Source organism: Mus caroli, chromosome 17, assembly GCF_900094665.2.
Source record: "Mus caroli chromosome 17, CAROLI_EIJ_v1.1, whole genome shotgun sequence".
Taxonomy (NCBI): domain Eukaryota; kingdom Metazoa; phylum Chordata; class Mammalia; order Rodentia; family Muridae; genus Mus; species Mus caroli.
The window spans coordinates 60,154,547-60,178,249 of record NC_034586.1 but is presented as its reverse complement, the minus strand read 5'-3'; the positions used below and the strand labels follow the sequence as shown (position 1 = coordinate 60,178,249).

Below are 23,703 nucleotides of genomic sequence, written 5' to 3'. Positions count from 1 at the left end.
TGAACTACCAATACCAATGTTTGCGTAACTGGTTATTTAGAAAGACTAAGTCAGGTGACCCAAAGCAACTTGTAAACAACTTAAGCTCTACCTTGAAAATGCCTTCATCACTGTCCCCTTACCCAGTCTCCTTTCCACTCAGCTCTCCCAGATCTCTGGGCAGATCCTGCTTCATCAGGGACACCTTCCTTTACTTCTCTCCACACAAACACATCACTCACACCCCTCTTCTACCACTAATTGCTATATTTTCCCCAAAGAACTTACTACCAGACGTATGCCATGTTGAATTGCTTACGTGCTGTCTCTACCAGTGACAGAAAAAGACCCTGACAGAACTGTGATGATTCGAATGAGAGATGCTCTCCACAGCGCACAGATGTAAACACTCGACCTCCGAGTGGTAGCACTGTTTGGAACGTTATGAACCCTTTAGGAGACGGATCCTTGCTGGAGAAAGTAAAAGTCACTGGGGGCCAACGACAGTAAACAATGTGATCAGTTTACAGCTCCAGCCATGTCTTTCCCATCTATTGCTTTTCTATGGGCATTATCTCAAGACAGAAAAGTTACAAATACAAATACAATAAAAATTATGTGTATTTTGCTCATGGATGTACTGTAAAGCTCTAAAATCGCTGTTTTAGTTTCTGTTTTAGTTTTGGATGGTTCTTTTAGTTTCTTTTTGTTACTATGATAAAATACCTTGATAAAAACTAACTTTGGGGAAAGGAATTCCTCTCAATCCCAGATTTTAGTCCATTACTGAGGAAAGTCACAGCAGCAGAGCTGGAGAGAGCTGGCCACATCATACCACAGTGAGTAGAAAGACATGAATGCACATATGCTCACTCGTTTGCTTGGCTAAATACGTTCACTCTCACATAGTTCAGGAACAGCTTGCAAGGGAATGATGCCACCCACAATGGGCAGGATCTTCCCATAACAAATGTCTAAGACAATTCCCCACAGGCATGCTCATCAGCCAACCCAATGAAGACATTGTCTCAGCATTCACTGAAATTCTCTTTCCAGAATTCTCTAGATTATGTCAAGCTGAAAACCAAAGGTAACCATCATAACACCTGGCCTGATATAAATACCTACCTTTTAAATGAGTAAGTAGAAAAAGAGTCACAGTATATGTCCTATTATAAAATGAAACTTGGGCTGGTGAGATGGCTCAGTGGGTAAGAGCACCCGACTGCTCTTCCGAAGGTCAGGAGTTCAAATCCCAGCAACCACATGGTGGCTCACAACCATCCGTAATGAGATCTGACTCCCTCTTCTGGAGTGTCTGAGGACAGCTACACTGTACTTACATATAATAAATAAATAAATCTTTAAAAAAAATGAAACTTAAGGTTCATTTCATAAAGGAGAAGCAAGGTATTGTATGCTCTTCCATTTACGTAAAAAAGAGCAGAAGACATATAACTCACACGCATGCTTCTATTTTGCAATTAATACTTCTGGAAAATTATTTCTGAAGAAGAGAACTGAGGACTAAGCAAGGAACACTAAGACCCATGTACATGTCCATATGCATGTAGTGTTTTTCAAAGGTATTACATGAGGCTTTGCTTTATCAATTAGAAATATATAGTATAATCCTTCATAAATCTATTCATTCTTACAGTGACTAAATAACTTATATATGTACTAAGCTATCTAAAAAATAAAGTAGAACTATTTGTTTCACAGTGCTTTCAATATGTAGAATAAATTTATACTTACTATCTTTTTTCAGTATGAACAATATGCCATAGACATACTCCCTCTATAGAATGGAAGCTTATAAAGTTTAAGGAGCCTCACTATGATTATTGGGCAGAGACAAAAAAGCTATGTAGGCCTTCTGATTCTTGGTTTGGTATTTTTCTCATTTTAACAATATTTGGTGCACAAGGCTCAAAATTAAACTTATGTTGGTGATTGCAAGAAAGCAAACATAGCTCACAATGATAAAGACAAAACTCTCAACAACACTATGAATTCTTTCATTAATTCAAGACAGTGTTCTTAGCATAAGACTCAAATATCAGATACTGTAACACAGGACACAACTGAGTCATACGACAGGCAATCTTTAGAAAGTTAGATATTTCACTGGGTGAAAATGTAGCTAACAAGATTTTATTACTACTGCTGCTCAACTAAGAACAGTTACTCAGTATATGCAGAGAGGATAAATATCTGTTGTTTCTGTCTACCAAAGGGGATAAAATGAAATACCACTTTCAGAAATATCGAATTGAAATCTATTTTCTTATAAGAGAGCTATACATGTTTGAGAAGAAGAGATTTATTTTGTAGCTGCCATCAGTTCTAGACATATGGATATGGCACAAAAGTGAATCCTTTCATCAAAAATCACTATATTTGGTTCAAAACTGTCATAAAATAAAGCAAACAGGCAACTCTGGTGTTAAAGTTTAATTCCACAGTTCAACAGATACTAAAATGAAACTTACTTTGTTAATACTAGTAGTTAATAAATAACTAAAGAAGAGTTCTTAATAAATAGTAAAACCTAAGCTTGGTTACTTGGTTATAAGCAAATACTGATGTTTGTATAACTATACAAGGGGAGACTACACAGAGTTTACACTCCTAAAGCGACTCAGAGGATACACTCTTCTGATCTCCAGAGCTAGAACTGATGTACAATACAACATAAATCCTCAGTTCATCAAGAGCTCGCTGTCTCCTTCTGCCCTCTGGCCCTTCCCACTGGCTCTTTCCTAGCCCAAATAGAATCCTTCTGCTCTAATGTCTCCTACTATACAGAAAAGAAGGAGGGAGAGAAGAAAGGAGTGAAGAGGGAATACACAGATATAGATAAGATACACAGCTATCTAGTAGATAAAACATATAGATATATGTAGCTAGATAGATACAGATAGAGGATAGACAGGCAGACAGGCAGATGATAGACAAACAGATGATTGTTACATTTAAATCTGGACCTAGCACATGAGTGAAAGCACGATACTGCTCTCCCTCATTACTCTTAGGCCCTCTCCCTCACATAAAGGCTAACTTATTTTATAATGCTATTCGTAAAACAGTGTTTAAGTAGTCATTTGGAAAAGTACATTTAAGCATTATAATTTTTATTAGTTTCAACTGACTGCAAACAGATTATTATAGATGTTAACTGAAAAAGTTAAAGAATGCAAAATTTTTACCAATACAGGTTGGAGAGAATTAACAGTGAGAACTGTTAGATGTTCTCACTGTATTCCTTCAGTGTCTATACATCTGTATTTCTTCTTTCTAATTTACTGTAAAACATTTAATTGCCATCAATTTGTGAAATGGCCTATACAATTTATAAAATATTATTTTATCATTTTTAACTACAAATAATATACAGCATTCTTTTTGAAAACCTGACACAATTTTTTCAATGAAAGTGAAGTTTTTCATTTTGGTTCGGTGTGATTTGAGATGGAGTTTCCCATGATGTCTCCAACTTGCCATCATCCAGAACAAGCCACACAAATGCTACACCTAGAGATGTATACCACCAACCACACACGGCAAAATTTTAATTTTTAATTAAAGATTTACTAAAGGCATTGTTTCAATGAGCAAATAAGAGATAACTTCTAATTACTATTTCAATTACTGAAAATAAAGTGAAGACAATAAAACAGCACTACTTCAAATTAACAAGGTAACATCCTCGCTTATAAACCATCATATAAATGGTGTAAATGAATAGGGTGAGAGTGTCAAAAGAGCAGTTTGCTTTCTTAAACTTTATTATATATTTTCTATGAAACACTGTTCATTGATAAATCTCTGACAACTTAAGAATTAAATTCTAAAGCATCACAAATTCTTCAAAGTCAGATTTTTAATATATAATTATTGGGAATAGTTATTATCTGGCAACTTGGGTAACTACTTTTTATTCTATCAAGATAGTACCAGCATAAGTTATATGTACATTAATTACTTAAAATTAATTATAGAGTATTAAAAGTTGTCAAACCATGAAGTAATGAAGTAGAAATGCCATACTCACATACAGGCAAAGAACTATGACAAACCATAACCAAAGGAAGATAATGTTCTTAAATGTCGCGTGCAAAAACAAACGTGAGCTGCCCTGAAAGAATATGTATGTCCAATAGACATAAAGAAAGAGAGAGAGAGAGAGAGAGAGAGAGAGAGAGAGAGAGAGAGAGAGAAGGAAAGGAAGGGGGAGGGAGGGAGAAGAAAGAAGCCCATAGGCCTTTGGTATATGTGCTCAGGTCCTGACAGTCAGGATGATGCTGGAAAGCACACTACAATTGGCAAAGTGATGTGTACATAGCAAAATTCAGTTTATAACAAAAGCAGCAATGATTATGATATTCAAGTATTTCATATTCATTTCTGTGTTATTACAGCTCTAAACATGGCCTATGAGAATATTTGAATTTAGTTAACACTCTATTTTCATTTTGATACATATTTATTACATTGTTTATATATTATTATTTATAAATTATATTTATTATGTATTATATATGCTACATATTAATTATTTAAGACCACATAAATGGAAAGATTATTAAAATGTTAACTATAAATTCTTTAATTATAATACCTCCATAAATGGAGTATATTGAACTGTCCAAAGAAAACAAAAAAGTATACCACAGGATTTTTTAAGCATTGTATTCCTGAAATTTTGGCCTGAATAGATTTTACTGGTAATATAAAGGGGCTGCTCTATGTACAACAGATGTTTAATAAGCTCTAGATAGTATCTACTGGTCATTGCATTACAAAAATCTACAAACTCTACCCAATGTCCCAGTGAGCAAGATTGCTCCTTAGAATAATAACCAACACAAATGATAGATATATGAAGTAGACGGATGGATAGATGGATAGATAGACAGACAGACAGACAGATAGACAGATAGATAAATGGCAGATAGATATACTGATATATACTAAGCATTAGGCAGCTAATAAAACTAAAATTAAATTGAATTTTATGTTTATAAATCTGAACAAATTAAGGATCAAAAAATTTAAGCTAAATCTATTTTTATACTGTAAAAAAATAAACACCATAAATCTTAGGCAAACAAATGTCATGGTTCTTAAGAAACAGCCAATGAATAGCTTCCCCCTTATTCTTATTTCTATCTTTAAATGATACCCTACCTTCCTGCTGTCTCCCAGGAATAAAAACAACTTCAGTCTGTTCTTTCAGTTTTGAAGACAAGAGAAGAGCTTTCTGTCCTCTGACTGTACGAGTGCTCTCCAGGTGACCTGAGGTGACTGACTGGTAAGTCTATTCTGCATTTACAAATAAGTTTAATAGGACCTGCGTGTTAACAAGAGTGATAATCTGTTACAGCAAGCCAGGGTTAGTTTCACGCTCACTTGTTACCCAGACACCTCTGCGCCTGAGGGCTCCACAGCTTACCATGGATGTGACTGACCGCGCATCTTCTTCGTAATTCACCACAGGAGGTGGCTCTTTCCCATCATTTTCCTGTACTTTTTGCTCCAGCAATGCTTTCTGTGCTGCACACTTTGCCTCAGTGCATCGCAATTGCTGGACTGACTGTTTCAACTCTTCAAGTGCCTGTTTTTGGCCCAGAAGAAGCACAATGCTACAATAGAATAAAATAAATATACATTATTTCAACTCAATGAGAAGTAAAACCATTAATGAAAAAGTGTGTATGTGTATATCTGTGTGTATCTGTGTGTCTGTGTCCGTGTGTGTGCCTGTGTATGTGTGCCTCTGTGTGTGCATCTGTGTATGTATCTGTGTATGTTCTTGTATTTGTGGATCATGTGTTCGTGTGTCTATGCAGATTACGCTTTTCTAAGTTTTCATTTTCCTCTACAGCACTCCTTCAGAATCACAATGAAAACAGATTTTAATAACAATGGATACTGGATATTTAAATTAATAAAACAGAAATCAGTCACTCAAGACAGTTTCAAATAAATTGTGGCCTATAGCACTCACTTTCTTTTATACATAAACTACCTACCACAGCAGACGTTAGGGTTAGGAACAGGCCCTGAACTGACTGAAAAAAAAAAAAAAAGGCAAAATAATATATCAATTCCAAATCTCAAGAATTCCATACTTAAGGTATTGATATGTTCCTGGGGTAAAATTAATAAAATTAGATGATGGCCTTAATATACATACACTACTACGGGTAATTATGAGATCTGTTTTGAACAGGAATAGCTAACACAGGATTCAGATCTAACCATAACGACTTGAGATTAAGTCTAGAAATCATTCTATTACAACCAACATGGAGACAGCAGATTTTTCCCAGCCCCCCCTTCAGAGAGTTGGCCCTTGAGGCTCCCCACAATGGGAATTTCAAACTACTTTTCCCATAGCAAGGCCAGCAGAGAGAAAACTAAGTGTTGGAGGGAATGGCTCTACCATACGTATATGGTACTAATATTTTAAAAGTTAAGTGCACCATGCACTGTGGTGAGTTATTAGTAGATAAGAAACAAGAGACGGGGCTGGTGAGATGGCTCAGTGGGTAAGAGCACCTGACTGCTCTTCCAAAGGTCAAAAGTTCAAATCCCAGCAACCACATGGTGGCTCACAACCATCCATAACGAGATCTGGCGCCCTCTTCTGGAGTGTCCGAGGACAGCTACAGTGTACTTACATATAATAAATAAATAAATCTTAAAAAAAAAAAAAAAAGAAACAAGAGACTGAAAATGAAGGAACCCTCCAGCATAGATAGTGAGGTGACTCATTAGACAGTGACATAACTTACTGAACAGCATCAACACATAGCCTGAATAAACACAGAGAAGACTGACCAAAGGAAGCTATTGTGTTGTATGTCTACTGACAGGGGAGATTTTGAGAACTCAGTGCTGATGTAACTGAGCAGGACACAATCTCAGTAACCACAGTAAAGAATGCTGATCTCCTCGATCGTAGTTCAGGAATTTCCGTGAGTGATGTAAAGCCTGAGGCAGGGAAGGGGTGTAGAACTTACAATTAAGAGCATTTGTAGAAGACCTAGAAATGTCCAGAAGACAGAGTGTTCTAAACATCAGAATTTAATAAATGATAACTACTATGTATATCATCATCATTCAGTAATCTGTGACCTATTTTTAAAATCTGTACAGATTTCTTGGTAAATTCATGCTGGCTTGTGTATTAGTTGGTAATTGCTTTTTTGGAATAAATTGGCAATTCCATTTCTCAGAAAATCCATTCAGAGAATGTTAATTTTAAGACATTCATTTTTGTGAGAAAAAATTGAGGAGACCCTGGAGAAGATTCTATCTACTCATACATTTTAAGCTCTGTGGGGGGTCTTTCCTAACACACACCAAAAGCAAAATACCACATCATCACAAGGGCTCTAACAATACCACCAGAGATGATTCGAAGCATGTCAGCTGACATGTCATAATGTATTTCCACATACATGCAGAAGATTTTTCAATGATTTGTCACATGCAGGCAAAATTATTTAATATACTTAAAAATAATACTCTAAAAGAACTGTTATCAATAGTCTTACATAAAGGCTAACAGAAAAACTCAAAGAAAATAGCTTAAAAAGGTTAAATGTACAGGGCAAGAGGAAGGAAAATAAGCTTTGCAATAATGAAATATGAAATGATATATAAAGGATAATAGTTGCAAAAAGTAACTGTTAACCAAATAGAAACAAAAAACATTAACTGTATTTTTAGGAACAAATTCACATAGCCTGTGAAAGCAGGCACAGAGCCTGGACAGATTCAAGACAGTCAGGTAGATTCCCCCAAGAGAGGGGGAAGTGAACAAGGGCTCACTAAATAACTAAGCTATCTGTGACTGGTAAATGTTTACAAAGGAAAAATTAGCTTTCACCAATGAAATCTCACTGGGTATACTAATGACACAACAGAGTAGGGCCAACACAAAACAAGCACAATGGTGTAGAAGAGGGTAAAATAACAGTAAGAATGTCTAAAAACGTCCTATTGTTAACTACCAACAAACTATAAAGCACACGGTCTCATGCCAGGCAATCTCAGGTCCCACATGGTCTGGGGATACGCTTCTTCACGTTCCCTTCAGAAGCCCTAAGTACTAGGAATTTAGAGGCACATACTAAATCCAAAGAATTAACTTAAAACTCTACTCTATGTTGATGAAACCAGTAATTCTATTTAGTAAAAATCCATTAGGATTCATTTATTTAGAAGTAATTTAAAAATATGAACATTTAGTATTTTTGAAGAAATGTAATTTTATCATTTTGTTATTTTCAAGTAACAAAGAATATGAAGATAATAAAGTATTAAAAAAATAAAGATAATGCTTATTCTAAAAAACAAACAGAGACTCACTATGTAGCACTGGTTGGACATTTATGACCACACCTGTCCTTAAATATAATTATCAGTTCATGTTTTAAACTAGAGCAAAAATTATTCTCATTACATATATGTATTTAGATAAGGAGATAGATATTTATTTCTACATATAAACGATAGATGACAGATGGATGGATGGATAGGTAGATATCAGATAGATAGATAGATAGATAGATAGATAGATAGATAGATAGATGATAGATAGATAGATAGATAGATGATAGATAGATAGCAGAATCTAAAGACAAGCCCAGGAAATATTAAGGGAAAAATATAAACGTATCATCTTGGAATCCTATTCAGAACATTTGTTTAGCAAAAGACATATAAATATGAAGGCAAAGTTCAAGCCACCAATTTCTGAATCAGTAAATTAGCAGTAACTATTTAGTCACAAAAGTATACTTCATATTTTAATTTTCTAATTATACCCTGAAGCTAACAATAACAATGTCACTCAGGGTAACAAAAGCTACAGGATGCGGGTCCCTAGGACTCACCCCTGAAAATCTGGCCTTGCTAACCCTTCTAACTCCTAAAAGTTCTATATGCCTTCAAGGCCTCGCTCGCTCGGCAGGAGGTGGAAGTCGGAGGCCAGCTCCACCCCTAGCTATCCGGATCTCTGTTCCAGAGTGTTCTGCCTGGGTGGGCTCAGCTACTGACTGGCGTTTACCAGGTACCGTCCCCTGGCTGAGCGGCTAGAACCTGCTGCGGGCAGCCAAACGTCCGGGCTCTACAGAGCAGCCAGCCTGCACGGCCATTAACGGTACACAGCCTCAGGCACGTGTGAGGCAGCACCGCGAACTCAAGGTGGTGAAAAGTTAAAGAAAAATCAGAATCGGAGGGATGCCAATGAGGAAGGATGAAGCCCAGCGCAAAACCTGTCAGATGTGATTACAAGAGCCCCGGAAAGACAGCTGCCAAATAAAGCTGCCCTATTAAAGGCCCCTGGTAATCTTTGAGATCTGACTTTATGTGAATTGACTCTATGTGGTAATTCAGGAAATGAGTGAGAATTACTACTAGAAAGAGTTCAGACTCAGAGACGAAAAGGCAGAGAGTAAGCAGAAGGAAAGACGGAGAATAAAAAGGGTTTCAGCAGCTGAGTGACCATACAGCAGTGCTGGCATTAGCCCTGAGCCCTGTACTCAGCCCAGCAGCACCTCAAAGATGGGCAGCGGGGGAGGGGGGAGGGTGAGGACTGGATGAGAACTGGGACAGGTATGGGGACTGACTTTGGTGGTTTTGAAGTCAATATTTTAAAAGTGAGCATAAGACCCAGTTGGGAGGAAAAGGTAAAACAGAATAGACAAAATTTCTGGGGAAATGATGGCAACACTTTACAAGTCCATGAGAAACAGGCTTAGAATAATTACACTTTACTGTAAAAGGGCACTAAGGATGGATGCCAAGGGGAAACGTGAGGAAATTTAGGTATCTAGTTCCCACAAACAAGGACAAAGCCATTTAACGCTGTAGATTTTTCTGTGATACAGAAGTTTATCTGCTGACTACAATAAGTGAGATCAGAAACTTGACAGAAGTGGAGCACATTTGAGATGCTATGACAAAAAATAAGAGCAAGTGTAGATCAGAGAGATCTAGAACATCTCCAAACCCCGGAGAGCCTTGAAAACCCAAAGCAGTTCTGGAGCATTAGAGCAGGAAGCCCATGCACTGCAGTCAGGACTAGAGATACTGCTGTAACTTCAGTCACCACAACTGACCATCAGTGAAAACAATGCACAGGATGAGTAGAGGACGAAGCTGTTAAAGCACCCTCCATGAAAACATCAGAACTTGAGTTCTGATCCCCAACACCCACAAAGTCCGCCATGCTGGTGAGCACGGTAACCTCAGTGCTACGCGTGGGCAGGGAGTCAGGACTCCTGCAGGTAACTGGTCACCAATCAACTCCAATATCCAAAATACCAACATAACAGGCTCAGGGCCTCAGTGAAGCAGTCTGAGAGGAGAGAGGGAGGGAGGGAGGGAGGGAGGGAGAAAGAGAGAGAGAGAGAGAGAGAGAGAGAGAGAGAGAGAGAGAACAGGGTAGGAAGATGACTCGATTTGTAAGCTCCTTGTACCAGCACAAGAGGTCCTGAGTTCAGTCCCCAGCACTTACAGCTCTCACAAGAACAGGTTATCGCCACTGCCCTTGGGTGCCCCCAGTGAAATGTGATAATAATATGACTTCTTTTGCTAACAGTACCACATATTTTGATCACGGAACATAGAGAAATCAAGCTGATACTGACCTGAAAGTTTCCTTTCTGCTGGATAGCAATATAAGATTTGGCGGGGGGGGGGGTTGGGGGTGTGTGTGGAAGGGGGGGGAGCTAGCAGCAGTCTGACACAGCCTGTGACCCTTATAAACTGTAATACCAACCGCCTGATAAAATGCACCCATGTGCAGTGGTGGTGTAATGCTATGGGGTGATCAACTTTCCAATCACACTTAAGACCCATCCTCCAGGAGGAAACCCATGCCTGGTAGCATCATCCAGACCATGAACCTGGAAGGTCACAGGCACTACAACTATGAGTCTGCTAAACAGGCAGAGAATTGAAGTGCCTCCTAAACACATACCATTACAGACAAGTGCGCCTCCCACTCCTCACCAAAGAAGGTTCTGAACCAGTGTGTGGTTGTTAACGCAGAGACTACCAACCAAAGTGCAGAGAACATGAATGCAGAATGCTCAGTTCTATGGGACATGCAGGTCACACACTTTCCTCCACAAAGCTCCGAGAACACTAAGTGAGGAAAGAACGTGGCAAAGCAGTGTCCTTTAGACACTCATAACCTCACAGCAGTCATGACTGACAATGTAAGACCTGCACAAGAACCAGCCATTCAACACCCCAGCATGGAGAAGGAAGGCCTGGCCCCTAGTTAAGGAAATCTGGCAACTTATGGCTGCTGAGAAAAGACAAGTCAGTTTGCTTCGGCAGTGCGGTAGGTTGTCAGTGTTCCACTGAGTGGTGCCCTCCACCTGTGTGAACACAGGCAGCACTGACTGAGTGGGTGGGGGAGGGGGAGAATAAGAGGAGGAGGAAGAGCAAGAAGAGCAGGAAGAGAAGGCAGAGAGTGAGAGAAGACAGCAAGTCAGAAGGGAGTGAGGTGGTATGGGAGGAGTCAGAAAAGAGACAACAAGTGTTGGTATGATCTAAACATACTGTACTCATCTGTATGATTACTAAAGAATAAATTAAATTTTAAAAAGCAAAACTCTAAAGCCAGGCATACAAATACCTATAATCCCACTTTCAGGGATACAGGGAATGCCTGAGGTTTGTTAGCCAGCCCATCTAGTGAACTCAACTTCCAGCCCAGTGGGAGGCCCTACCTCTAAAACTAAGGTGGAGAGCCACTGAGGAGGACAACAAACATTGAACTCCACCCTACACACACACACACACACACACACACACACACACACACATTTTTATACCAGAACACATGAGCAAGTGCACACATCTAACAACAACAACAAAGGAGAAGAAGAAATGTACTAGGACAAGTAAAATCAGAAAATCCAAGAAAATATTGTCAAGTTCGAAATCAGCAATACAAATGCCAGAAAAGCAAAGATAGCCAAGTAAATCTTAAGCTGATTTTTATATGCAAAGCAGATTAGTGTGATCTAATTAGTTTATTTGATTGCCTTTTAATACATCAACCAATTTCTAGATACTTCTCTGCCCCCTTTCTACAAAGGGATTTTAAATAAGTCTCATTTAAAACTAGATGTTGAGTAACAAAGGCAGTTGTTAACAAAGGATCCTTCATGAAACAGTTCAGACTGTTAAAACATTAAGGCATGCGGTCAGGGCACTATACAAATATAAGACCACATTTCTAGGGTATCTAAGGCTATGAGGAAACATCATGAACTAATTCAACTTGGGGAAGAAAGGGATTATTTTCATTATATTTCCAGATGACTCTAGCTTGTGTCAAGTTGACATAAAACTAACCACTAGACATCACATTTTACAGAAAGAGTTTTCCAGAGTCATGAGTTTCCATTGTTATAACATGAAAACTTCCATTTCTGGAAGGCCAAGCCCTCACTAAGCAAGCACACACTAGCCTCTAGCAAGCACTGCTGTAAATGTGCATCACTAAGCTATGCTCTCACAGGAGGTTACTCACTCAGACTTCTTTTCACAGGTCTCAAAAGACTCCTCAATCCTCTTCTCTAGCTCCAGGACGGCCGCCTCCTTGTGTAAAAGCATCTGCTGGGTCTGGGTGAGCTCTTCTGCTAAAGTCTTCAACCTGGAAAAGGGTGCATCAGTATCAATTAACACACTAAATGGCTGACTTGCACACACCCAAAGAACACAGAACAGCCCCAGTAATCTACTCTAAGGTTAAATGTCAGTTCCTTGCTTGCATTAGCCATGTTTCCAATGCTAAACACAAGCGTGGCTTTTTATTGGATGACACGGAAACATGTCATTATTCCAAGTGAGTATTTAAGAAACTCAATATAACATATGTAACCCAGAAGTCTGTGGAGTATGAGTGAGGTACACAGCTATGAATAAAGGCTGTAGGCTTTGGGCAGGGGAAGCTGGTGCTCCTGGGAAGTGTTTGTCTACAGTCAACCTTGATTCCTTTGTTTGCAGGCAGGGTTTCTCTGTGTAGCTCTGGCTCTCCTAGAACTCACTCTGTAGACCAGACTGGCCTCAAACTCAGAGATCTGTCTGCCTCTGGGGGATTAAAGGTATGCAACAACACACATGGTCAATCTTATTTCTTAAAATGGAAAAAAAAAAAAGTTGAAACATCAGGAAAGATAAAAAAGACTAAACAAAGGAGATGCATCATGTCCTAGGAAAATGTGTGCTATTGTGAAAAGATCACACTCTTTGTTTTCAGATAAACATGTATTTTCATCTGGCTTTGCCACTTATCTAAGACTTGGAAAGTTCTTCAGGGCTCTCCATCGATTTTCTCACCTGTAACTCTGCACTAAATCAGCAGCTTTATTAGCACTGATTTTACGAGAAAACAAAAGTAATACATTATATACACTGTAAGTTAACTGAATTTTGGTATGGTAAGTGGTAGTCACTGTATTTGCATATATTACCTTATTTACTCTTTGTGACAGTCTTCTATGATAAATATTATTACACTTATTTAAATAAAAGAGAGACTCAGTACTTTGGCAGTTTAAACTGGTGATAAACTATTTTGATGTTCACATATTATACTGAGAAGTATCCTTTGCATTAGATTCAATGATAATTTAGCATACAAAATTAATATTTACATGTATTCATGGGCCAAATAATTTATGGCTGTATGAAATAGATTCAGTCCTTAGTGAAAATATTTCTCCCATAAACATACACACACACACACACTTATTATATCATATTAAAATAATCTTCAGACTTTCAAAGCAAGACAATGAAAGAGGTTTGAGTAGGAAGGGCTAGCAACATGGGATAACAGCTCTTGGAAAGTGTGTCTGTCTCTTCCCAGGAAGGTAACAGTGACTACCTAGCCTCCTGTGGGTAATTCCAGATCAGACACTTCCTTGCAGGGCAGTGGTTCTCAACCTTTAAAAAAAAAAATCAGTAGCTTTTCTGTGTTATCAACAACAACCTTACTAAGGTCATAGGAACATGCCTATGTACAGTAGCATCAACAGCCAAAACATCTTAGAATAAACCTGGAAGAGATGAAAGACTACCATGGTAAAAAGTTACATCCTCTCAAGAAAGCTGTTGAGAAGACACCAGAAGTTGGAAGGGCATCTCATGTTCATGGTCAGTATAACTAGTTCTGTGAAAACAACTATCCAACAAAAGCAAGTGACAGATTAAATGCAATCCCAATCAAAATGCCCACAGCACTCTTGACACACCTAGAAAAAAGGAATCCTAAAGTTAATATGGAAGTAGAAAGGACAAAGGATACTGAAGCAATTTTGGGCAAAAGGACGATTCCTGGTGCGGTTTCCATTCCAGACGTCAGATACATTATAGAGCTATAGCAATAAAAACAACATGGCACGGACATAAAAGCAGCCATGCAGACCAATGGGATAATGAACACTTGTAACTACAACCACTTGATTGATAAAAGGGAAAAAGTACACTGGAGAAGATGCAGCACCTGCAATGAAAGGTTCTGGGGAAAGTGGACGTCATACACCAAAGAATAAAGGTAGACCCATATCTATCACCATGCACAGAAATTAGATCCATGTGGACCAAAGACCTAAACTTAAAACCTGAAACACTAAAAGTGCTAAAGAAAACATGGTCAGTGCATCTGACAAGACACAGGCATAAGGAAGGAGTTTGTAAATCCATTAACCAAGGTATTTAGGCCAACAATTGAGCAGTGAGACCTCATAAAACTAAAAGCTTCTTACGGCTAAGGAACAGAATCTTTGCCAGCCATACATCTGACAGAGGATTAATATCAGAACATACAGAGAACTCAAAAAATGCAGTTAAGGAAACAAATGACCCAGTTTAAAAAAAAAAAAAAAAAAAAAAAAACTTTAAAAAAATCAGTGGCTCTAAACAGATTAATAAAAGAAAGAAAAGTGGCTAAAAAAAATTCCTAAGAAGTATTCATTTTCACAGCAATTAGGGAACCGTGAATTAAAACAACTTTGAGACTTCATCTAACCCCAGCCAGAATAGCTAGGAAAGACAAAACAGCTGAGAACAAAGGAGAAAGAGGAACCCTAATTCACCTTCCGTGGAATGCAAATTAGTACAGCCACTATGCAAATCACATGGAAGAGCCTCCAAAAAGCTAAAAGGGAAGCTACCACATGGCCCTGCTGTCCCACTGCTTTATCATATGCCCAAGGGACTTGACATCTAACTCCAGATACTTGTTCAGCAAAGTTCACAGCTGCCCTACTCACAAAAGGCAGGAAATGAACACAACCTGAATGTCCTTCACCCAACCGACAAATAAATAATGCAACTGTGATTTCACACACACACACAAATATAGTATGGAATACTATCCAGCTGTAAAGAAAACTGAAATTTGTGAGTAAACAGACAGGGTCTAGAAAAGGTTATATTGAGTGACAAAAGCCAGAAAGACAAACAGCACATGTTCTCTCGCATCTGCAGTTCCTAGATCCAAATCCTCAGATGTGCGCACACACCATGGAGTAACCACAGAAGCCAGTTCAGTATAAAGGGACTACCGGTTGGGAGGGGAAGAGTAAGACTTAAGTGAGACAGAGTAACAGGTGGGGACTCCAACTGTGAAGAGTGAGGGGAGTCAATACAGAAAGAAAAGGACAGGTGAGGGCCAAATAACACCAAGGTTGCTTGATAAAAATCTCAAAGATCATATTGTTTTATATTTACCTACCATCATTCACAATACATAGAAGTGTATTTAAAAACACACACACATACACTTTAATCTTAAAATCAGTGAAGTCACTTGGATTGACAATGATTTACCAAGAGCAATAGACTCACAAAGACCCACTACCTGGTAGAAGAAAAAAAATAAAAAACAAGTCCTTTCTCATGGTTGGTTAGCATAGTTCAAGTGACTCCTCAAACAATACAGGATGTAGTTCTCTGTTGCCTTTCTTGGGTTAGGGCTCTACTGCTGCTAAAGCCAGCATATACTTAGGACACAGGATTCAGATAGTTAGCACTGGATCTGACCAGAAAGCCCTTTTCCTGCAGCCTAGCTTCCATGGTTCCTGAACACACTATGCAAGCTGCCACGGGCAGGAAGCAATTAAACAGTCCCACCCAGATGAAACACCCAAGTTCCAGGACAATGACCAGCACAGCAAGAAATGCATAAAAGTGTGCGTCAGCCAAAGCTGTCCAGTTGAGCTTAAATCCCACCCACTATGAAAAGAACAATGTCTGGTACTAGAACCCTAGCAAACTGAGGTCATAGACCTTACAAAACAATCTACTGTCACCACTAATAATTACTGGGGGTGGGGTGGTGAAAATTAACCTCCCCTAGGGAACAGCCCTAGTTGTCCAATGCTAAGTGGTCAGCCTTGAAAACATATACACGCCAGCGACAAAATAGAACTAAGCAGCTTTTATTTACATATATTTATGTATGTACACATGGGCACATGCACATATATGACAATAATAAAGAAAAGGGCTATTATATGAAGGACGGGAAGGCATAGGAGTGGTTCAAGGGAAGGTAGCAGTGAGGAGCTGGAGGGAGGAAAGGGAAGGGGAATGTGATGTAATTCTATATCAATTTAAAACATCGTTTATGTATATTAAGTGGATAGCCTAGAGAGATGGCTCAACAGTTAAGAGAACTGGCTGCTCTTGCAAAGGACCTGGGTTCAATTCCCAGACCCACACAGCAGCTCACAACTGTTTAAAACTCTAATTTGAAGAGATCCAATACCTCACATAGACATACGTATAGGCAAAGCATCAATGCACATGAGATAAAAATACATGATCTTTTAAAAAGTGTATCTAAATATAATCTTAATTTACACCAAAATAACTTAAAATACATTTTATATATTCTGAGATGGTACATAAAACTTTTTGTGAATTACTCCTGGAAGGTAGTAATAAGGATGTTTACAAAAAGAAAAAAAATCCTGACTTTCATGTGTATCCTCTTGTAAAATTGCATAAATTTTCAACATCTACATGCATTAAATGCATTTTTTTCTAGTTATACCGGGGTTTGAACCCAGGGCCTTTGTGATGAAAGGGAAGAGGAATGCAATTATATTATAATCTCAGAAAAGAAATAAAAGACTTGTGTCATGATATGAAAAGTCCTCTAAAAAAATCCTATGATGCTACAGTTACATTTTAAAGTAATATTAGAACATGGTATTTCGGCCAATACAACCCTTCTTCCCTTTTGAAAAAAAGTCCAAAAGTCACAGTTAAAATAACAGTATTGAAATTTAATGTAACTAAAAAATAAAAATAACTTGATTGGTTGTTTATACTTTTCTAAAAATTGTGTCCAAGAATGCTCTTAAAAGTACAGCAGTGATGATTAGTGGTAAAAGGATGTTGCCATGTAACTTCTAATGAGTTGCTGTCCACAGCAGACACTTTGGAACTGTGTGTCTTTTCATACGAGTAAACCTTTAAATACTGTCCAGTTGGACTAATGTATAGCTTGGTGGTCAAGTGACTGTTTACCGTGGATATGTGTGTACATACATATTCCTAAATATAAGCTGCTCAGTCCATTGAATGTTACTTGGTGTCAGATAAACAATTGGTGTGCTCTTCCCTGGGGAGGAATACCCACTAACTACCCCTCCTGCTCCTAGCTTCCCTCAGTTGCCTATAGGTCTTTGGTAGGGTGCAGGCCTCTTGGGCTTTTCTCTGTCTACTTTGTCATATCTACTGGTGTCCCAAGATGGTTCCTAGTTAACCAAGCAGTTATAAGCTTCTAATGAACACATTCAATGAAACTCAACCATATCTACTTCCAACCCAACAAATATAACTATTTGTTTTAAACAGCTGGTTTCCTCAAACTGTCCTCCTAACATCTGCCTTCAAATTCTTTTACATTCCCCTAAAGTTTCAGGTTAGCACTTCAAAAGTATTTCTTGAACACAACCTGACATTTTAGTTGCTTCCAACTAGAGGCCTAATGTAATATTCTGCCATCTAAGTCATTAACGAAATAGTCCACAGTACCTAACTCAGCCATCTGAAATCCATTTTCTCTTCTTATTTTGACACAATGGGCATGAATTGATAACAAAAATGAAATGCTGTAGTACAGTAGTGTGTACAGCAGTCAAAATGGCACTGTGATTGTGTAGTGACAAGCAGCAGAGGCCACCTATGCTGGCTGTCACAGCACAACTACCTGACTGCTGCTCTGAAATCACCCAAAGATGACAAATCTCATGTGATATTTATGTGCTGCAAAAGATGGTGCTTTTGATATTTTCAACATTTTAAAATATTAATGCCATTCTTAGTTCATTGGCTGTAAAAGACAGGTAACAAAATGGATTTGATTCTGAGGTTCTGTAACTAGATTGCTAACTTGGACTCTACAAGATCCAAAACAATTACCTTTCTACACAGAGAATTACTATCACCCAGTGAAAAGAATACATTTATGTTCCATTATAAAAGTTAAACAGATTCTAATTTCTCCTTGAAAATTATTGGAAAACACAAAGTCTTGGATTTAGGTCTTACTTTAGATCACAGGATTTAGCATTTTATAAAATCTTGTATAATTTTAATATGGCACATTGATAGGTGCTGACATACTAAGGACACTCCACTAAAGATTAGAAAATATCACCAAAAGAAATATATGTCTTATCATCCTGCTGACATCCAGAATTACTTGTGGATGGGCATATGAATGTTCTCATTGTTTGGAAATCACTTCTAATCTAATTTGCTACAAACAACTGTGTCTTCCTTCCCTCTCTGATAAGAGGTAATGCCACATGAGAGAGTGAGCGGGACTGCCTTCCAGCTCCTGCCTCGACTTCCCTAGTTGATGAATCATAACCTGCACTTATTAAACTAAACAAACCCTCCTTACTCAAAGTTGCTGTCAGTTGGAGTATTTGTTACAGCTACAGAAAGCAAACTAGAAGAGTGGAAAACTTCTTGCCTACCATAAATGAGCCCTCAATTTGACCCTTAGCACTATACAACCCATACACATAAATATACAAACACGAGTGTGTCTATCTTCAACTCATTTCCTGAATAAATAATGTTCAGTAAAGTGTAAATAAAGGAATTAAATTTATTACATATCACAGATTTATTATCTTTAATTCATTGGGTATGGGGAGGGTAACTGCTTTATCATCAAATAACAGTGATTTGTTGAGATAATGATTCTAATTATACTCTGAAAATCAATAAAACAAAGTATTCGTCAACAAAATCTCTGCTCACAAGCACTTAACAGGTAGTTATTTTTAATATTACCACACTATAGTCCAGCATTTATATATTCATTTTATTTGCTATTCATTAAAATGATCAACTTTACTGCTGACTTGAGAATATTAATCATATAATCTTAAATATATCAGGATGTATCTTGAGGATATCATCCTTAGTGAGGTAACCCATCACAAAAGAAGTCATTAGATATGCACTCACTGATAAGTGGATATTAGCCCAGAAACATTGAACACCCAAGATACAATTTGCAAAACACAAGAAAATCAAGAAGAGGGAAGACCAATGGGTAGATACTTCATTCCTCCTTAGAATAAGGAACAAAATACCCATGAAAGGAGTTACAGAGACAAAGTTTGGAGCTAAGACGAAAGGATGGACTATCTAGAAACTACCCCACCAGGGGATCCATCCCATAATGAGCCACCAAACCCAGACACTATCACTTATGCCAGAAAGATTTTGCTGAAGGGACCCTGTTATAGCTGTCGTGTATGAGGCTATGCCAGTGCCTGGCAAATACAGAAGTGGATGCTCACAGTCATCTATAAGATGGAACACAGGGCCCCCTATGGAGAAGCTGGAGAAAGCACCCAAGGAGCTGAAGGGGTCTGCAACCCTATAGATGGAACAACAATATGAACTCATATCTCTAGCTGCATTTTTAGCAGAAGATGGCCTAGTCAGCCATCACAGGGAAGAGAGGCCCCTTGGTATTGCAAACTTTATATGCCCCGGTACAGGGGAATACTAGGGCCAAGAAGAGGGAGTGGGTGAGTAGGGGAGCAAGGCAGAGGGAGGGTATAGGGAACTTTCGGGATAGCATTTGAAATGTCTATAAAGAAAATATCTGATAAAAATAAATAAATATTAAAAAAGACTTTGATGAATACATAAGGTACTCGGGAAAAGGTAGTGATAACAAAACCTCAGGAGTCATGAATGCTTTGTTAACATGCAGCATGTGAATTCAGCGGGGTGCCATGCCCCAGTAACTTCTACCAATCGTATCAGCAGTAAGCACTCTCCCTCAAGCACATTTCAACACTATTGAAATTGCTGCCAGAAATTCTTTCTTCTAAGAGGCTGTCCTTGACATGACAGATGCTTAACTCCATCCCTGCCTAAGGTTCCCAGCTGTCAAATGTCCCTGGAGGACAAAATCAGCCCAGATAAGAACTACTAGTTTATAGCTGGCTAAGACTGAAAATATTCATGGCCAAATCAAGCCAGTCTCAAATAGAACATCCTGTGGAACAGCAAAGCTGCTGCTAGAAAAGCTTCTCTAACATAGGAGACCGCAGGCCTTCAACTCCCTCATCACTGATGCAGAGGAGCCCAGGCCTTCAACTCCCTCATCACTGATGCAGAGGAGCCCAGGCCTTCAATTCCCTCAACAGTAATCAGTCCTCTGTGATTCACAAGGCTTCATCACAAATAGGTGTTTGGAAGAGCATGTGTTAGTTCCTTTAATTCTATGCCCCCTTTAAATATTTCAACCCCTTTCTAAGAACTAATCCTATAATCCCCCCATAATAGTCTACCTGTACCTGTAGTATTTCTGAATAATAGATTAATTATATTTATAAGAACTTTTGTATGAGTCACTAAAGGAAAAAATTTGAACAAGTAAAATAATATACCATGCACAATACTGACAAATGAATAAATACTTTTTCTACCTTCAACTCCAACACAAGGATAAACACATAAAATGCTTATTTACAAATGTTTCTAATCCTTGAACAAAATCATGAGATAACTTAAACTCATGTTTTCACAAATCAAAAAGTACTTTTAATTGCCTTTAGAGTTTGAAGAGGACTAAAAAAAAAAGTCAGGATCTCTCAAAACCCCACCAAGTTTATACACAAAAACAATAAGGCAATGAAGCTGACTGAATCATTTATAATAGAATATAGCCTTGCTTCAAGAAAAAAGAATTCAATCAAGAGTAAGACTGTAAGCTAAGGCCATGATAGCAATGACTCCTACCTCTCAAGTTTAGTGTCTACATTTCCAAAATGGCTCTGCCACTAAGTATTGAAAATAAAACAAAATTAAAAGTATATATAAAAATTTAAAAGGATAAATATTATTCTCATATAATAGCAACTAGCGGAAAAATTAATGAAACATCATAGAAAAGTTCAATTTTTTTTAAAATTAGTGATAATGGTAAGGAAACATAATATATTTCTAAAAATGTGTCATCTGGGGCTGAGCTGGCTCAATGGGTAAAGGCAAGAGCACTTGTTGTGTGAGGCACGTGAGGCCTGAGTTCCATCACAAGCACCCACATGGAAAAGCTCACAGAACAGCACACCCTATGTTCCCAGCATTGAGAGTAGAGATAGGTGAATTCCCAACGCTGACAGCCAGCACTCCTGGCCTCATCAGTAAGCTTCCAGCTCAGTGAGAGACTCTACCTGAGGACAGTAAGGATGAGAACACTAAAGGAGCACGCGCAAGGGCCTGCTCTGGCCTCTGCGTAGGAATGGACCCCACACCACACATAGACAGCACACAGCACAAACAAACATGCATACAAGACACACAACATACACACAAGAAATACATCAATCTGACAAAACTTACTTTTTATTACTTACAAAATTTGAGGAATTTAATGCTGATGAAATACAATAACTATAAAGCAATAATAACACTCATTTTACACTGTTATGATTTTCTAAGTACTTACATTACTTGCAAACTGTCTGCTGTTAAATTATTCCACATGATCTCATTTGCCTGAAGATTTTCATTTTCTTCTAATAGGGAAGTATCAAATTCGATTTCTTGTTCTTTAGCAGCTGTTGTTCTAGTAAAGTATGCCAAATAATTCTAATCAATAATAGTATACTATCATAATCTATCTCAGTGCATACCAAAGGCAAAATATTCACTATTAGTCAAAATTATGCTAACAAAGTTTACATAGCAGAGTAATTTAGAGAAAACCCTATGAAAGACCTAGTCATGTAGCCTGCACCTTGGTTTCTTCATCTGTAGAATATGCATGCACACCTTAGTCATCCCCATCACAATGTTTTAAAATACAAAACAAGATGCAAGCAAGTGACAGTAACTGGTGACCATGTAAGTATCATTCATTATATAAATGTTAAGAAAATACAATTTCATAGGTTAAATATGGATTTAAACAACGGCATGTCAATTGAAATAAATCTTAAATATAGTTTTATAAATTAGTTATCAAGTTTAGGGCAGTCTTTAATAAATAAACAAAAATAAACTCATAAAATAAACTTAGCTCTAATAAAAGCATTTTATGTTTATTAAATTTCTATTATGAAAAACAATATATTCATAAATAGCTTAAAAGGTAGGAAACTATCATACCTGTGAACATCTATGAAATTATTATATTCGGTGCTAGGGTCTATCTGATCAACAGACATTTGAATCTCTTTATGGACATTCACTATTTCCTCTGTAACAAGGCTGGTTATCTGGCTATAGTCATCAAATATACCTTTTCTGAAAAGCAAAAATAACATTTTACATTTTAGTGTTTTATTAAGAGACACAGACTCAGAAAGCATTTAGAATAATAAACACAGACAATGTAATATCAGTCTTTACGAGTGGTGGTTTCATGCACTGCCTCATTTCCTACAATAGGGCATGAAGGGGCTATGCAATTATGCAGTAATTTAATTCACCATTACCTATTTAAATATGTACTTCGTGGCCAAAAGGCAGGGCTGGGCAGCATTAACAATACTCTATTACTCACTACTTTTATGGAAACACTTTTGAGCCTTTTGTTTGTTCTGTTTTGTTTTGGTTTTCAACACAGGGATTCTGTGTGTGACTGTTTCTTTTCTAGTGTGTGACACTCCTCAAATGCACCTTAGCCCTGGAGATACGGGTATTATTTAGTTAAGCTTCAACTTCGGTGGCATCTGTCTCTTCTCCTGAACTCCAGAATGCAGCAAAATCATCAAGAAAGGAAGCGAATTCTGTCACACTGACGAGATCCCCTGCTTTTAAGGATTGTGGTTTATAAATATTGATTATTACTGGCTTCAAAGCAAATATGGGCAAATAAGCCTATTCTGCATATACCTATATAAATGTAAAGCAGGGTTTGCCTGTTTCTGTTTCTATTTCTATTTCTAAAATAACTATTTATGAATCAAAATCATTACTTACAAGTCTCCCTTGAATATTACTTCAATTACTATAAGTTTTTTGTTTGCTTGCTTGGTCGGTTGGCTGGTTTTTGAGATGGGGTCTTATTATGTAGCTCTGGCTGGCCTGAAACTTGCTATGTAGACCAAGGTGCTTCAAATTCACAAAAACCCTGTGCTCACACATGTCTCCGAGTGCTTAGACACACCCAACTAACTTCTT

The 23,703-nt window shown here is 37.9% G+C and overlaps 1 protein-coding gene across 7 annotated transcripts in view; it reads right to left on the bottom strand.

Moving 5' to 3' along the window:
• Fer (FER tyrosine kinase) overlaps positions 1 to 23,703 on the bottom strand; it is a 276,129-nt gene that overhangs the window by 197,495 nt on the left and 54,931 nt on the right. For 6 of the 7 annotated variants that reach the window (XR_003835255.1, XM_029470881.1, XM_021186574.2 and 3 more), the window contains 4 exons: positions 22,687 to 22,824; positions 22,025 to 22,144; positions 12,551 to 12,673; positions 5,438 to 5,627 (listed from right to left, as the gene is read on the bottom strand). Coding sequence is in view for 5 of the 7 variants with exons in the window: in XM_029470881.1 (XP_029326741.1) it covers positions 5,438 to 5,627; positions 12,551 to 12,673; positions 22,025 to 22,144; positions 22,687 to 22,824 (571 nt within the window). In the remaining 2 variants the exon portion in view is untranslated. Of the gene's footprint in view, positions 1 to 5,172; positions 5,336 to 5,437; positions 5,628 to 8,891; positions 9,155 to 12,550; positions 12,674 to 22,024; positions 22,145 to 22,686; positions 22,825 to 23,703 lie in introns of those variants that run through there. The other variant, XM_021186575.2, reaches the window with a different exon arrangement.